The following is a 13,739-nucleotide window of genomic DNA, read 5'->3' as shown; positions in this document are numbered from 1 at the left end:
TTCCCTGGGCGCCGTCCCCGGGCGCTCCCCGGGGGGAGCGGCGCCCGCCCGGCACTCACAGTACAGGAAGGCAATGGAGCGCAGCAGCACGATGCGGGTCAGCCAGAAGGTGCCCGGGGAGAGCGGCGAGGCCGCGGTAACGAGCCGGGGCTCGGGGGATGCGGCGGGGGCCGCTCCGGGAGCTGCAGCGGGAGCTCCGGGCCGGGCCGGGCGGCGCTGCCGCGGCCCCGCGCTGGGCGCCGCCATGTCGGGCACAGCGAGCATGTGCGGCCCGGCGGGGCGGGCCGTGAGGGGACGCGGCGGGGACGGGCAGAAAATAGGGGAGAAATGGAGAAAAACGGGCAGAAATGGGGAAAAATGGGCAGAAACGGGGAGAACGCTCTGCAAATTGGGGCCGCCGTATCGGGCACGGCGAGCGTGTGCTGCCCCGGCGGAGCGGGCCGTGATGGGACGTGGCGGGGACGGGCAGAAAATAGGGGAGAAACGGGCAGAAACGGGGAGAAACGGGCAGAAATGAGGAGAAATGGGCAGAAAATAGGGGAGAAACGGGCAGAAATGAGGAGAAGTGGGAAAAAATAGGCAGAAACGGGGAGAACGCTCTGCAAAGTGGGGCCGCCGTATCGGGCACGGCGAGCGTGTGCGGCCCGGTGGAGCGGGACGTGAGGGGACGCGGCGGGGACGGGCAGAAAATAGGGGAGAAACGGACAGAAATGAGGAGAAATGGGCAGAAATGGGGAAAACGGGCAGAAATGGGGAAAAATGGGCAGAAACGGGGAGAACGCTCTGCAAAGTGGGGCCGCCGTATCGGGCACGGCGAGCGTGTGCGGCCCGGTGGAGCGGGACGTGAGAGGACACGGCGGGGACGGGGAGAAAATCGGGGGAAAACGGGCAGAAAATAGGGGAGAAATGGGCAGAAATGAGGAGAAGTGGGCAGAAATGGGGAGAAACGGGCAGAAATTACGGGAAAAACGGGCATAAACGAGGAGAACGCTCTGCAAAGCGGGGCCGCCCTGTCGGGCACGGCGAGCGTGTGCGGCCCCGGCGGAGCGGGACATGAGGGGACACGGCGGGGACGGGGAAATATAGAGGGAAAACGGGGAGAATTCTCTGCGAACCGGCGCAAAAATGCAAGGTTTTATTTGAAAAATAAAACAAAAGAGGCGTTTCAGCGCGTCTGCGGAGGTGTGAGAGGGCTGGAGCAGCTCTGAATGAGGCTGCGGGAGCTGGGGAGGAGGGAAGGTGAGAGCGGATCCCATGCATCCAAATATTTCCAAGGGGTTTTGGAGGATGATGCCGGGCTCTGTTCGGTGGTGCTCAGTGACAGGATGTGGAGAGATACCGTAAGGTAAATCAGAATCCAAATCGCAGAATATTCTGGTTTGGAAGGGACTGACGGGGATGATCGAGTCCCTTCAGCGAATGGCTCACATTGAATCCACAGCCTTGGAGTTGTCAGCACCATGCTCGGACCGGCTGGGCTCAGGACAGATTAACTCAACAAATTCCACCTCAATTTACAGAAAAAACTGGTTTCCATGGAGGTGGCAGGGCCATGGAACAGGGAAGGTGTGGATCTCCCTTTCTGGAAACATCCCAAACCCACCTGGACACAATCCTGTGTCACCTGCTCCAGGTGACCCTGCCTGGGCTGGGGAATTTAAGTTCATTTTAAGTCCAATTCCTCAGGTTTTCCTCATGGAATCACGGCATGGTTTGGGAGGGAGCTTAAAGCTTTTCTGGTTCCAATTTTAGGCACCTTCCACTGTCCCAGGGTGCTCCAAGCCGTGTCCAAGCTGGCCTTGGACACTTCGAGGGATGGAGCAGCCACAGCTTCTCTGGGAATTCCATCCCAGCCCCTTCCACCCTCACAGGGAAGGATTTCCTCCTAAAATCCCAATCAAATTCACTACTTTTGATGCCACCATAATTTTTATTTTAAATAATTTACAGACGTCAAACACTTGGCTGCGTGGAATTCACAAATAGTATTTTTGGGCATAAACATACATTGAGTATCCCCTTAGTAAACACCTCGGTGTTGGTCGCTGAGAAATCATCTGCTATCAGGTGTAACATTATTCAACACTTCCCAGCCTCTAAGCCAGTCCCTTCTAAATGCCCCTTTTGTTTTTCCAGTTTCCCATCACTGCTGCTTGCATTGTTCTCCTTAGGGGGAAAAAAAAATAGAAAAAAAAATGCCACATAATGGTGCATTGTATAGGGAAGGAAAAATCAGCTGTTTGTTAAAGGCCACTGGAATACTGCAGTTCTGGATCTGCCACGAGGTTTGGAGAGGAAAATTTAAATAGATGGGAGCTAATGGTTTTCTTTGTGGGGTCTTTTCCAGCAAATTCCACATTAAACGGGGATGTCTGTAAAACAAACTGGATAATTGAGGGAATTACTGCGGGAAAGCGGAGGGTTTAGGCTAAAGTTTAGCAAAAAGGGAAGAGTAATTGGGGCTGGGAGGGGAGGTTTTCATTGCCGAGGGTGGCTCTGAGATGTGCCACATCGAGCACCAGGAGCACCTTCCAGCAGGACAAGCTGGAAATTTTAAGCCTAAACCAGCAGAAATGCGTTGTTACTAAAAAGGACTCAATTCTCATAACAGGCAGTGGAAGCATTTCCTGGCTTTCCTGGAAGATGATTCAGGCTAGAAAGAAAAACGTGATAAACCAGTAGTTGATCAGGACACCAAATGACGCCTTTTCTGTCCCAAATACCACTCGAGGATCTTTGTGTGTCCCTCCCAACTCAGATATTCTGTGATTCCACGAATCCCCTTGTGGGAACCATCACCTGTGCTGGCTTTTCTGCTCACTTCTGGATTTCTTTTTTTTTTTTTTTTTTTATTTTCACCTGGCGACTCGAGGAAAGAAAACAGTGCAAACCCCGAGCAAAACTAACTCAGACGAGGTACTTCAGAGCGAGGTTTGGAGCCTTTCAAGCCTCCAGGGGAAGGCAATTCATGAATGCCAGGCGGGCAGGGGCATCATTGATGCTCATCTTCATTCACCAACGCCACGTCCCCTATTTTGCTGTGTTCCAAACCAGCTGCAGGAGTGGCAGGGGAACAAGCCTTTACTGTCACAGCAGGCAGCAGCTGTCCCCAGCAGCACCCCAACCCCGCTGGCTGGCCCTGGCACCCGAAATCGCTCTGTGTTCATTCAGCTCTGGCCTTTCTCCCCTCTGGCTGCCAGGATTCGGCTTGAAAGGGAGCAGAGAAAGCTGAGCTCGGGAGCTCAGGAGGCAGCATGAGCACGGGGGGCTCCTCTGAAGGGAACAGACATTCAGCTGTGGATAATGCAGGCACACACTGAGCGCTCAGCTGCGCTTGCTGCAGGGGACGTGGGCACCTCACAGAGAATTCAGGAGCTTCCTCCTGCTAATCCAGTTTTTTTTTCTCCAGCAGTAATAATTCTTCCCTTTAAAATCCCCAATTTTCCCTGTGGAAATCTGATCTTTAACTCCAGGATTAAGGCTGGAAAGGATTCTTAGAGGAAAAATCACCTTTTTTTCTCGTGTGTTTGTGCAGGTTAATGAGGAAGGGCTGGTTCAGAAGAGGGATCCTTAAGTGGTACCATAGGACAAGCAATTAATCACAATAATTGTAATTAATCATAATAATCCCCATTATTTTGAAAAGATGCCATCCAGGCTGTGCTGTGCAGGAGGAAAGAAGAGATCCTTTGCCAACACCTCACCTGGCATTTAATGTCTCATTCATACATGGGTGGGTTTTGATCCTGCAGAAACAGTTTTGTATTTTTTGCTGGGATCTTCAAATACTTGAATAAATAACAAATGAACTTTATGCAATAAATTTTGAATTTTAAAATTGACATAAGATGTCCTTTTTCTTTGGTATCCACTGCTAGAAGAAGAAGATTTAGGAATCTAGAAGAAGATTTAGGAATCCCAGGCGCTCCTCTCCACTTGCATTCCAAGCAGGAAAGAGAGAAATCAGTGGAGTCTGGCCCAGTGCAGGCGTGCAGAGTTTTTTTATCCACACCAGGTAAATATTCATGTTGGAAAAATGCTGCTGCAGGTCAAAGAGTTGTGGGATTGGGATGGAAAAGCCCCCTTGGATCATCCAGTGCCAAGGCCACCCCTAACCCATGTCCCCAAGTGCCACAGCCACACGAGCTTTGGGTGAGGCAAGGCCCATTTTATGTCAACAGAAGGCAAATTTTGGGTCTGAAGTGACCTGCAAGGAATGGATCTGCATAAATTTGGCCTTAAAATTGCACGAGCGGGCAGCAGAGCCTTCCCAAGCACCCAGTGTGGGATGGGACCCGCCACTATTGTCCAGCTTGAGGGCAAAGCTTTTTTAAATTGAAATTAATTGAAATTACCACCTGTCTTTTTATTCCTTCTGTTCAGATAGCATGAGTTTTTCTGGAAAGGCTTGAACATTGTTTCACAGCAGCCTCAGAGCTGCCACGTTCTCGGGGCTGAGCATTAATCCTGCGGGTGTCAAAGGCTGATTTGAACACCACAGGTTCCTCTTACCTGATCAGGGTTTGTTTTTAATTCCCCATAAGGCTCTTTCTCTTTGCTCCTTGGAATTCCCATGTGCAATCTGCTGGCAGGTCAAAGGAGGCCATAAATAAATGGGATAAATGAGAACTTTCCCCCTTGGTCAGGTGAAGGATGGAGCCCAGTTTGGGAGGAGCACGGCCTGTGTGTGCATCCCAGAGCATATCCACGGGCTCCAGAGATTCCACGTGCTCTCATCCTCTAAAAATGCCTTCCCTGGCTGCCACTGGAAAGGAAATTTTTCCTTCCTGGCACGAGCAGGGCTCTGCCTGCTCTGGAGCCAATGCACACACGCTCTTATTCCTGCAGGAGGAAGGGGTATGGAACAGAGGAACCGGGATGGGAGGTGGAGCAGCCTCCATCCCACAGGGGTGCTGAGGATTCCCAAGTGGGAATGTGATGGAGCCAGGCACACAGACCTTGGATTCCCAGAAACACTGGCTGAGCTGGCCAGGAACTTTCTTGGAGGCCACGTCAGAAAATGAAGCAATATCCCAAATATCAGCCTCTGCCGTGCCCACTCCGTCAGGAAGAGCTGGATCTGTTCCCCGAAATCCTCTCTAAACTGGATGCACTGGGCAACAGGAACCTGGGTCGTTCCCTCCTAAATCTGCACCCTTTTCCTGGGAATGCTGATGCCTGCTGTGTCAGGCCAGGATGACACAGCCTGTGGGATCCTGCCCTGCAGCTCCAGCCCGTGCCCATCCCTGGGCAAACATCCCCCCATCCTTTGTCATACAAAAATCCGGCCACGAGACCCCCGCAGGACAAACGGCCCCACTTGAACCCACTTGTTCCCTGAGCGTTATCTCATTCCATTTCATGGATGAGTGAACTTCTCAGGAAACCAGAGCTCCTGAGCACCTCCAGGTGCTCCAGCTCCCTCCTTTCCCTGTGTTCTGGCTGTGTGAGGCCGGGGAGTTGTGCTCCAGCCCCCGAGGAGGGACAGGGGAACGCGGAATGGTTCGTGCGGGATCACGGACGTGCGGCAGGACACGTTCCCTGCCCCTGCTCCCAGGCACGGCCTCATCCCCCAGCCCATCTCTGGAATAAGAGGAACCAACCACCCAAAGTCACCTTCCTCCTTCTACCTGTGCTGGACAAAGAGGAATTCAAGGCTGTGGGCTGGGAAATGCAATTCCCTGCCTCAGGCAGGGCTGGGGAGCCCTGGAAGGCAGCAGCGAGCGGGGAAGAAAACCAAAGTCTGTAATTCCTCCTGTCCTTGGGGGCTTCTTTTGCAGGAATCTTTGGAGCTGAAGACAGGGAGCAGAAAAAAGAGGTTCTTGTTCCCATTCCTACCTCCAAAACTCCGAGCATCCCACAAATCCCTTCCCAGCCTCAGTCACGCGCTGAGGTTGGGATCTTCCGAGGAAGGAGCTCCACAGGAGGGGCTGGATTAGGAAAAAAATGGACTAAAAATAGTGATTATTGCTTGGCCTCACCCCTGGCTAAAACAGATGAAACACTGGAATTCTGCGAGTCAAGGTAAATTGCCCAATGAGACAGGATTTATAGGAATATGCATTAATTATGTGTCACAGGAGAGGGGAAAAAAAGATTTTCCCAAGTGTCCAACAGCACTGCAAAGTCACCAATCCATAGCCCAGGGAAACATAAGCTCATCCCGAATCTCATTAAAATTTAGAAGAAAATTCCAATTATTCAATTAGCAAGTCCAACGTATTTAGTTCGCCTTGGGCCTTGAAATTAATTTTTTTTTTTAAAGATGCTTTGAAAATTGTATTTCAAATATGTCAGGCGGTAACTCTGCAAACAGAAAGCTGAAAACTGGAAAAATTACAGTTTGGGGTTTTTTTTAAAAAAGTAAAATTAAATCCTGCTTTGCCATTTGAGAGAACAAGTTAATTTTCACATAGAAAGCAGACGGATGTTTGGGCACATTTAAACACATTTAAATTCAAAGCATACGGTTTATTTATTACACATCACAGTAATTAAACAAAAACCACCACGTTCCTGGTACTTTTTAAACGCTGGAATGCTTGAAGCCCAATTTCTTATTTTTCCCCTGTCAATCTTATACGTGACTCTATTTTTCCGGGGGAAAGTAGCAGAAAAAACTTGAATTTGGGGAGCTGCTTTTATTTTCCCCCCCCCCAGTTGCAATTAGAAGGCTGAATTCCGCGGATAATTAGAATCAAATGCTCCAAAGAAATGCTGGAAGAGCAGGGCTGGCTCGGAAAGGGACAGACGGGGTGAGATTTTGGGGGTCACCCTCCCCTTTTTCCCCCATCCAAAGGCTCACCCCGAGGTGCCGCATCCTCCTCCGGCCGGGACCTCCCGGGCGCTTCCCGGTGCTCGGGATGGAGCCCGCTGCGGGAATGCTGCGGGAAAAGAGGAGGGACAGTCGGGGAGGGGACACGGAGGGGGCTCGTGTCGCTTTTTTTTTCCAGCGATTCCCCGATTTCCTCCGTTCCTCTGGAAAGAGAGCGGGGCCGAAGCGACGCGCTCGGGGCTGCGGGAGCGCACGGCCCGGGGGCACCGGGGATGGGCTGCGGGGGGCACTCAGGGAAGCTTTGCCCTCCCGGCCACGCACCGAGCGCCCCAAAAAAAAAAAAAAAAACCCTGGAAAAGGGGATTTGAAATTACCGGCGGTCCCACGGCACCGCTCCGGAGCCGCTGCCGCTGCCCGCGGCGCTCGGAAAAAGACCCGGCCGCTCCATCCCGCACCCGCTGGCCGGTACCCCGCTAGGAGACCGGCACCGCGGCTGCACACCGGAGCGTGAAACACATCCCCACCGGCGGGGGGGGTCCCCGCCAGTACGGCGCGGCGGCGAAGCCCCCGGACGATTTGCAGCGGAAAAAGCACAGAGGAGCCGAAAGAGGCAGCCGGAACAGGGAGGCGGAAGAGCGGCGGGTGGCATCCACCGGGCCCGGGCGGCAGCGGAGCCGGCAGCGGAGCCCTCAGCGGGGCTCTCGGCGGGACCCCCGGCCGGCGGCGGCTCCGGCCGGCGGAGCGGCAGCTCTGAGGCGGCGGGCGGGCGGCACGGCCCCGCCGCCCGGAGCCACGCCCCTTATGCAAATCACCGCGCCCTCTCCGCCAATGGCGAGCGGCGGCGGAGGCGGGGCCGCTCGCCCTGCCCTTAAAGTAACTTGTTGCCAGGGGCCCCGTTTCGCACTGGACGTGGAGCGCGGCGCGGGCAGCGCGGGGCCCCGGCGGCGGCGGCAGGACCGGCTGCGGAGCAAGGCGGGGGGAAACGCGGATTTTGAGCTGAGTTTTGAGCGTTTCGCGTCTTTTTTTTTTTTTTTTTTTTTTTTTTCCCTTTCTAGAACTTCTTGTTTTTTAACTCGTTTCCCCGCGGCGCCCCCGCGGAGGGTGCGCGGCCCCCGCCAGCCCCGGGCGGGCAACAGCGCGCGGCCGGCCCGGCTCTGCCGCCCGCCGATGCTCAACATGACCGAGGAGCACGACAAAGCGCTGGAGGCTCCGTGCAGCCCCGCGGGCACCACCAGCTCCATGTCCCACGTGGACTCGGACTCGGACTCGCCGCTCTCCCCCGCCGGCTCCGAGGGGCTGGGCTGCGCCCCCGCGCCCGCCCCGCGCCCGCCGGGCGCCGCCGCGCTGGGGGCCAAGGTGGACGCGGCCGAGGTGGACGAGCGCTTCCCCGCCTGCATCCGCGACGCCGTCTCGCAGGTGCTCAAGGGCTACGACTGGAGCCTGGTGCCCATGCCCGTCCGCGGCAACGGATCGCTCAAAGCCAAGCCGCACGTCAAGCGGCCCATGAACGCCTTCATGGTGTGGGCGCAGGCCGCCCGCAGGAAGCTGGCGGACCAGTACCCGCATCTGCACAACGCCGAGCTCAGCAAGACCCTGGGCAAGCTCTGGCGGTGAGTCCCGACCCGCGCGGGTCCCCCGCGCCGCGTCCTCCGCGGGGCTGCGCGGCCGGACCCCCCCTGCCAGCGCTTCCGTGAGGCTTCTGCCCGCTTTGTTTTTGTTAATTCTCTGCTTCTCGGGGCTCTCGGAGCCGTTCGAAGGGAGGTGCCATCCCTTTCCCCGAGCATCCCGGCGCGCTGCGAAGGACTCGGCGGTCCCTGCTCCGAAAAATCCCCCGAGCAGGGGCTTGGGCACCCTCGCTCCTGCCACGGGTGGATTTTCGCTGCTCCGTCACGGAGATGGAGCACAAGCCCTTCCCTTGCCTGCGGCTTCTCCATCCCCACGCGATGAGACTTTTTTAATGACTTGTTTTATGGCTTTTCCATTTTTCTTTTTTCCTTTTGGCTCGCTTGATGCTTTACAAGCTATAAACGCGGCTAAACTCATTTTTAGCAGTTATTTTAACGAGCTTCCTAATTTCCCTGCTTATCTGCTCAGTGCTGCCCGGGGATGCAAACTTTTATTTGCTGAGCAGCGCCCGAGCCCGCTGTGCTTTCCAAGGCTCTTCCCCGAGCCACGTTTCTCCGTGTGGTTTATCCCACGGTGTCTGCCTGTACCTAATTCCCATCTTTCCTGCCTGCTCGGGCCAGCGATGCTCCCGCTGCGGTTCGAGCCTCTCCAAGAGTTTGCAAAGGGAGGTGTGGGCAGGGGGCAGAGAGTTTGGAAAGCAATAATCCCATCCTCGGTGCCTCGGTGGTTTCTTTGTAAGCACCAAACAAAGCTGGAAATGTTTGTGGCGGCGAGGGGGTGGCATTTGCAGGGCAAACGTGGGAATTATGTTTTGTGATTGTGTTAGAAATGTGGAAGGGGGATTTTGTTTTGCCCGGTTACTCCTGTCTATAGTGGTCGGGCTTTCCATGCTGCTGCAGTTGGTATTTTAATCCATTTTTTTGCCGTGGATTTTAACTCCTTTTTACCACAGCAAATTAATTTTGTAGTCAGCTTGCTGAGTGCCTGAGAAGTGGGGATGTGCGAGTCTAAAAACAAGAAGAAAACTTCTAAGGAAAAAAAAAAAAATCCTAATTTTGGCTTCTATTTTTTTTATTTTTTTTCCTTCTTCTTCCTCTCTTCCTTATTAAAACAACCAACCCCCCCAAAAACCAGTTTGTTGAGCGAAAACGAGAAACGTCCCTTCGTGGAGGAAGCCGAGCGGCTCAGGGTGCAGCACAAAAAGGATCACCCGGATTACAAATACCAGCCCCGGAGGAGGAAAAGCGTCAAAGCCGGGCAGAGCGACTCGGACTCGGGGGCTGAGCTCAGCCACCACGCCGGCACGCAGCTCTACAAGGCCGACACGGGGCTGGGGGGCATGGCCGACTCCCACCACCACGGGGACCACACAGGTAAAGGGCAGCATTCCCGCTGGTCCCTGTGCCTTGCGGGGTGGGATGGGATGGGATGGGATCCCGCTGCTTCCCACCGTGCAGAGCCCAAGGCAGGAGATGTTGTCCCAAGAGCTGGAGCGTGGCTGTGATTTTCCTTAGTGAGTGCTCTCAGAGCTGCCTGTGCCGTAGGGAATGCCAAAGCGTGGGGATCCCGGTCTGTGGGATGGGGAGAGCGACTTATTCCGGGCTAATTATTTGTGTGATGGGCTAATAAGGGTGCCTGGGGAGCAGGGTCCTGGGGCAGAGCTTCCCAGCACTGGGAATTGGCGTGCTGACAGATTCTGGGAGCACTGGGGACATCCTGCAGCCTCAGACCCCGCTGGGATCACAGCCCTGGGTCCCTCTGCAGCCCGCAGGGAGAGTATGAGCTCCATCATGGGCTTCACTCTGTGAATGCACCCCCCGGTGCTGCCAGGGTGTCCCAGAGCGATCCTGATGGGCACGGCGTGCTCCCAGCTCCATCCCATGTCCCGTGTGTGGGAGGCTCATCCCGGGGGAAGGGGGGGACGCGGTCGCAGGGCTGGACATCCCCCGCGTGCGACACGGCGCCGCAGGTTGAAATCCCCAAAGAGAGCAGTGACAGACAGGTGGAACGCCTTCATTGAACGGTGAAGGAGTTGGGTGTTGTGTGGTCACTGCTGAAGCCTCGCTGTCCCTTCATCCCCAGGCCAGCCCCACGGACCCCCCACGCCGCCCACCACCCCCAAAACCGACCTGCACCACGGCAGCAAGCAGGAGCTGAAGCACGAGGGCCGGCGCCTGGTGGAGAGCGGCCGCCAGAACATCGACTTCAGCAACGTGGACATCTCGGAGCTGAGCAGCGAGGTCATCAACAACATGGAGACCTTCGACGTGCACGAGTTCGACCAGTACCTGCCCCTGAACGGCCACGCGGCGCTGCCGGCCGAGCACGGCGCCAACGCCGCCTCCTACGGCGCCTCCTACGCGCACTCGGGCGCGGCCGCCCAGGTGTGGACTCACAAGAGCCCGGCCGCGGCCTCGCCGGCGGCGCCCGAGCCGGGCCAGCAGCGGCCTCACATCAAGACGGAGCAGCTGAGCCCCAGCCACTACAGCGAGCAGCCCCACGGCTCCCCGGCACACTCCGACTCGTACGGCTCCTACGGCGGCCAGGCCTGCGCCACCTCGGCCGCCCCGGCCGCCGCCGCCGCCTCCTCCTTCTCCAGCTCGCAGTGCGACTACACGGACCTGCAGAGCTCCAACTACTACAACCCCTACCCCGGCTACGCCTCCAGCCTCTACCAGTACCCCTACTTCCACTCCTCGCGCCGCCCCTACGCCACCCCCATCCTCAACGGGCTGTCCATCCCGCCGGCGCACAGCCCCACCGCCAACTGGGAGCAGCCCGTGTACACCACGCTGACCAGGCCTTAAAGGATTCCCGGAGCCTCCCGAGGCTTCCCTGGAATTATGCACTAATGAAGGAATGAGGAGGAAGAGCGTGGAGTGTTCCAAAGTGCCTCCTGAGCCGCTGGGAACTTTTCTGCTGGTCGCCGCCTTGCTTCGAAACTCCCCGAAAGGACGCAGCTCTGTTTTTTTATTTTTTTTTTTTTTTCTTTGATCTGTAGGGTTTAAGAAATTCAAAAGAACTAAGGGGGGAAAAAAAAAAACAAAAAAACAAAAAACAAAACCACCAACCAAACAAAGGACAAAAAAATTAAAAGTAAGAGGAAAAAAAAAAAGAAAAAAACCAACAAAAACAAAAGGAAAAGGACCGGCGATGCCTTTTGAGTAAATGAAGGACAAAATGTTGGACTGAGCCGAACTCGCTCGGCCTGGAAGTTTGGCCAAGTGCAAAACGTGGAGCAGGGGTGGACAGAGAGAGGGGGGGGAGACAAAACAACAACAAAAAAGCTGTTTGAGACTTTCAGGGTCTATTGCAATGTGAGGAACGGACCAACCTTGAGGGCAGGAACTCACTGGGACCAACAGGGATGAGCCCCGAAATCCCAGAAAAATCCCGTGGGAAGAGTCTGATGGGACCAACCAGTTCAGTGTCTGAAGTGTTTGTTGATTTATTATATTTTTTTTTTTTTTGTCAGGAGTTTTTCCAAGCAAGGTTTGGCTGTAATTAACATTTTGTTTTGATTTTTTTTCTTTTTTTTTGTTTTGTTTTTGGAAGCTTCAAATGGTTTTGGTTGTTTTGTTTTCGTTTTTTGTTTTTTTTTTTTTTAATCTGTTAAATATGTATTTATGTTCTGTATTATTTTGTCTTTTAATTAATGAAGTCATTTTGTGCAAAACGGAAAAAAAAGTAGAATTTTTAAAAGATTTTAAAGACGGGGGAGGGAGCCTAAAAAAAATAGTGGAGATGATACAATAAACTGGTGTTATGAGTCTATAGATTTTCCTTGGTTTTTGGGTTTTTTTCATTTTGGAACCGCTGCAGGAGCCGTGCTGGAGAGAGGGACTGAAGGAATCCGCCTGGAAACTCCGATGGGAATGTCAAATAACCAGGGGGGGGAATTACTAATTCAATTGGGAGGCTCAAATGCTGCCTGAAAAGGGCAGGTGATTTTCTGGCCACCTGTTTTGGGCTGTTAAAATCGGATTTCAGGAGTCTTCGGAGGCTTTCAGAACCAGGACTACTTTAAAGGAGCTGTAATTCCATGAGAAACCATCGACTTCTGCTTTAATTTTGGCTTCTAGGGACCAGATATCATCCATCAAGCTGTGAAACTAAAATCTCCTCCACTAAAAAAAATGGGTTTAGGGTACTTAGTTTTTAGACTAATATTTCATTGATATATTTCTACTTCTTCCATTGTATGCTGAGCATATAAATAACCATCTATTTTATGGGAACTCGTGCCTTTAAAAGCCTTTGTAAATCTAAACCCACCTTTCAGAGGTTATTCATCTTTTTACCTTTTCTACGTTTCCTACTCTTTTTTCTAAAAAAATATTTTTTTGCATATTTCCTTTCGTGGGGAGTGGGGGGGAGGGACACGCTGGGCTGGGGGAAAAGACAAAAAAAGCTCATTTTTATGCAATCTATTTTTCTGTATAAAGTTTGAAAGACTTTTGGTTGTTACTGATCTGTTCTCTTCACTCGCTTCTGACTAAGCAATGCTAACTTTTGTACAGATCCATTTGATAAAATTAAAAAGTGCTTTTTATCAAGGATGTGTTCTGTTTTCTTTCTGCCTGAGCCTATTTTCTGTGCCGGGAAAAAAAAACCTGGGAAAACAGCTTGGAAGGCGATGGAATCTTCAGAATAAAATATTCTCATCAAGGATTTATTTCCCTTTTAGGCTGGATTATTTTTTGTTTTTCCTCGCTCCTTTTCCCTGCGCTTTGTGTCTTACTCTTGAGATTTTTTTTTTTTTTGAAATACAGATGAATTAATTTGATTTTTCCTTTAAGAAGGGCTTTTCCATGCCCGTAATCCTGAGGATTTCCCAGGATTTCAGACCGCTCACACAAGGCCGGGTTTGCAAGCTTTTAGCCCCAGCTGATTTTCCTTCTGTAGGAAATTTACAGGAAGAAATTCCCTTTTCTGCTTGCTGAGCCCTGGTAAATAAATCCCTCTGAGCTAGGAGAGCAACCAAATTACACGTTGCACATCAGGCTTGGTGTATTCCTTTTTTCAACACGGTCATTAACGTTGTTGCATTTGTAACTTTTATTTTGGTTTCTTACAGCAAACATTCCCTCCCTCTTCGGGTTCCGTCCGCTCGGGGTCTCAACCTGGGAGCAAAAAAGTTGGGATTTGGGAATTTCAGCCCTCCCTGCTTGAGAGAAAAGGCTCGAACAGGGAGGGGAATAAATGTGATGACAATTAATGAAGCTGCAGCCCATTAAGAAGGGCTGGGGAGCAGAATCCCAGGCGGAATTTGGTGTTTGCAGCCTCTGCCAAGAGGGGCTGGAAGGCGACACCATTTTCTCCGTGCTCCTTTCCAGCG

The 13,739-nt window shown here is 53.1% G+C and overlaps 2 protein-coding genes and 1 long non-coding RNA gene across 3 annotated transcripts in view; 1 reads left to right on the top strand and 2 right to left on the bottom strand.

The window, feature by feature from the left end:
- LMF1 (lipase maturation factor 1) overlaps nt 1-236 on the bottom strand; it is a 152,846-nt gene extending 152,610 nt beyond the window's left edge. The window contains exon 1 of the mRNA XM_053991562.1: nt 60-236. The gene's annotated coding sequence lies outside the window, so the exon portion shown is untranslated. The remainder of the gene's footprint in view (nt 1-59) is intronic.
- A 6,128-nt stretch (nt 237-6,364) lies between these two features.
- On the bottom strand, nt 6,365-7,478 carry LOC128815447 (uncharacterized). The gene is made up of 2 exons (XR_008439644.1): nt 7,150-7,478; nt 6,365-6,884 (listed from the first exon to the last, which is right to left on the bottom strand). It is a non-coding gene; the product is annotated as an uncharacterized LOC128815447 (long non-coding RNA).
- Nucleotides 7,479-7,696: 218 nt separating this feature from the next.
- SOX8 (SRY-box transcription factor 8) lies at nt 7,697-12,949 on the top strand. Its single transcript, XM_053992490.1, has 3 exons — nt 7,697-8,385; nt 9,536-9,774; nt 10,484-12,949. The coding sequence occupies exons 1-3, from the start codon at nt 7,943-7,945 to the stop codon at nt 11,206-11,208; spliced, it is 1,407 nt and encodes a 468-aa protein (XP_053848465.1). The 5' UTR covers nt 7,697-7,942; the 3' UTR covers nt 11,209-12,949.
- The last annotated feature ends 790 nt before the right edge of the window (nt 12,950-13,739 follow it).

The sequence above is a fragment of the Vidua macroura genome, chromosome 16 (genome assembly GCF_024509145.1).
Source record: "Vidua macroura isolate BioBank_ID:100142 chromosome 16, ASM2450914v1, whole genome shotgun sequence".
NCBI lineage: Eukaryota > Metazoa > Chordata > Aves > Passeriformes > Viduidae > Vidua > Vidua macroura.
The sequence above is the reverse complement of the archived record's forward strand: the minus strand, read 5'-3'. Positions and strand labels throughout refer to the sequence as shown.

What these genes read in the sequence shown, in the direction of transcription:
- SOX8 (XM_053992490.1), top strand. Translation starts at nt 7,943, where the DNA reads ATGCTCAACATGACCGAGGAGCACGACAAAGCGCTGGAGGCTCCGTGC. An exon ending in ACCCTGGGCAAGCTCTGGCG is followed by an intron (nt 8,386 to 9,535) that starts GTGAGTCCCGAC and finishes CCCAAAAACCAG; the next exon opens with TTTGTTGAGCGAAAACGAGA. An exon ending in CCACCACGGGGACCACACAG is followed by an intron (nt 9,775 to 10,483) that starts GTAAAGGGCAGC and finishes CTTCATCCCCAG; the next exon opens with GCCAGCCCCACGGACCCCCC.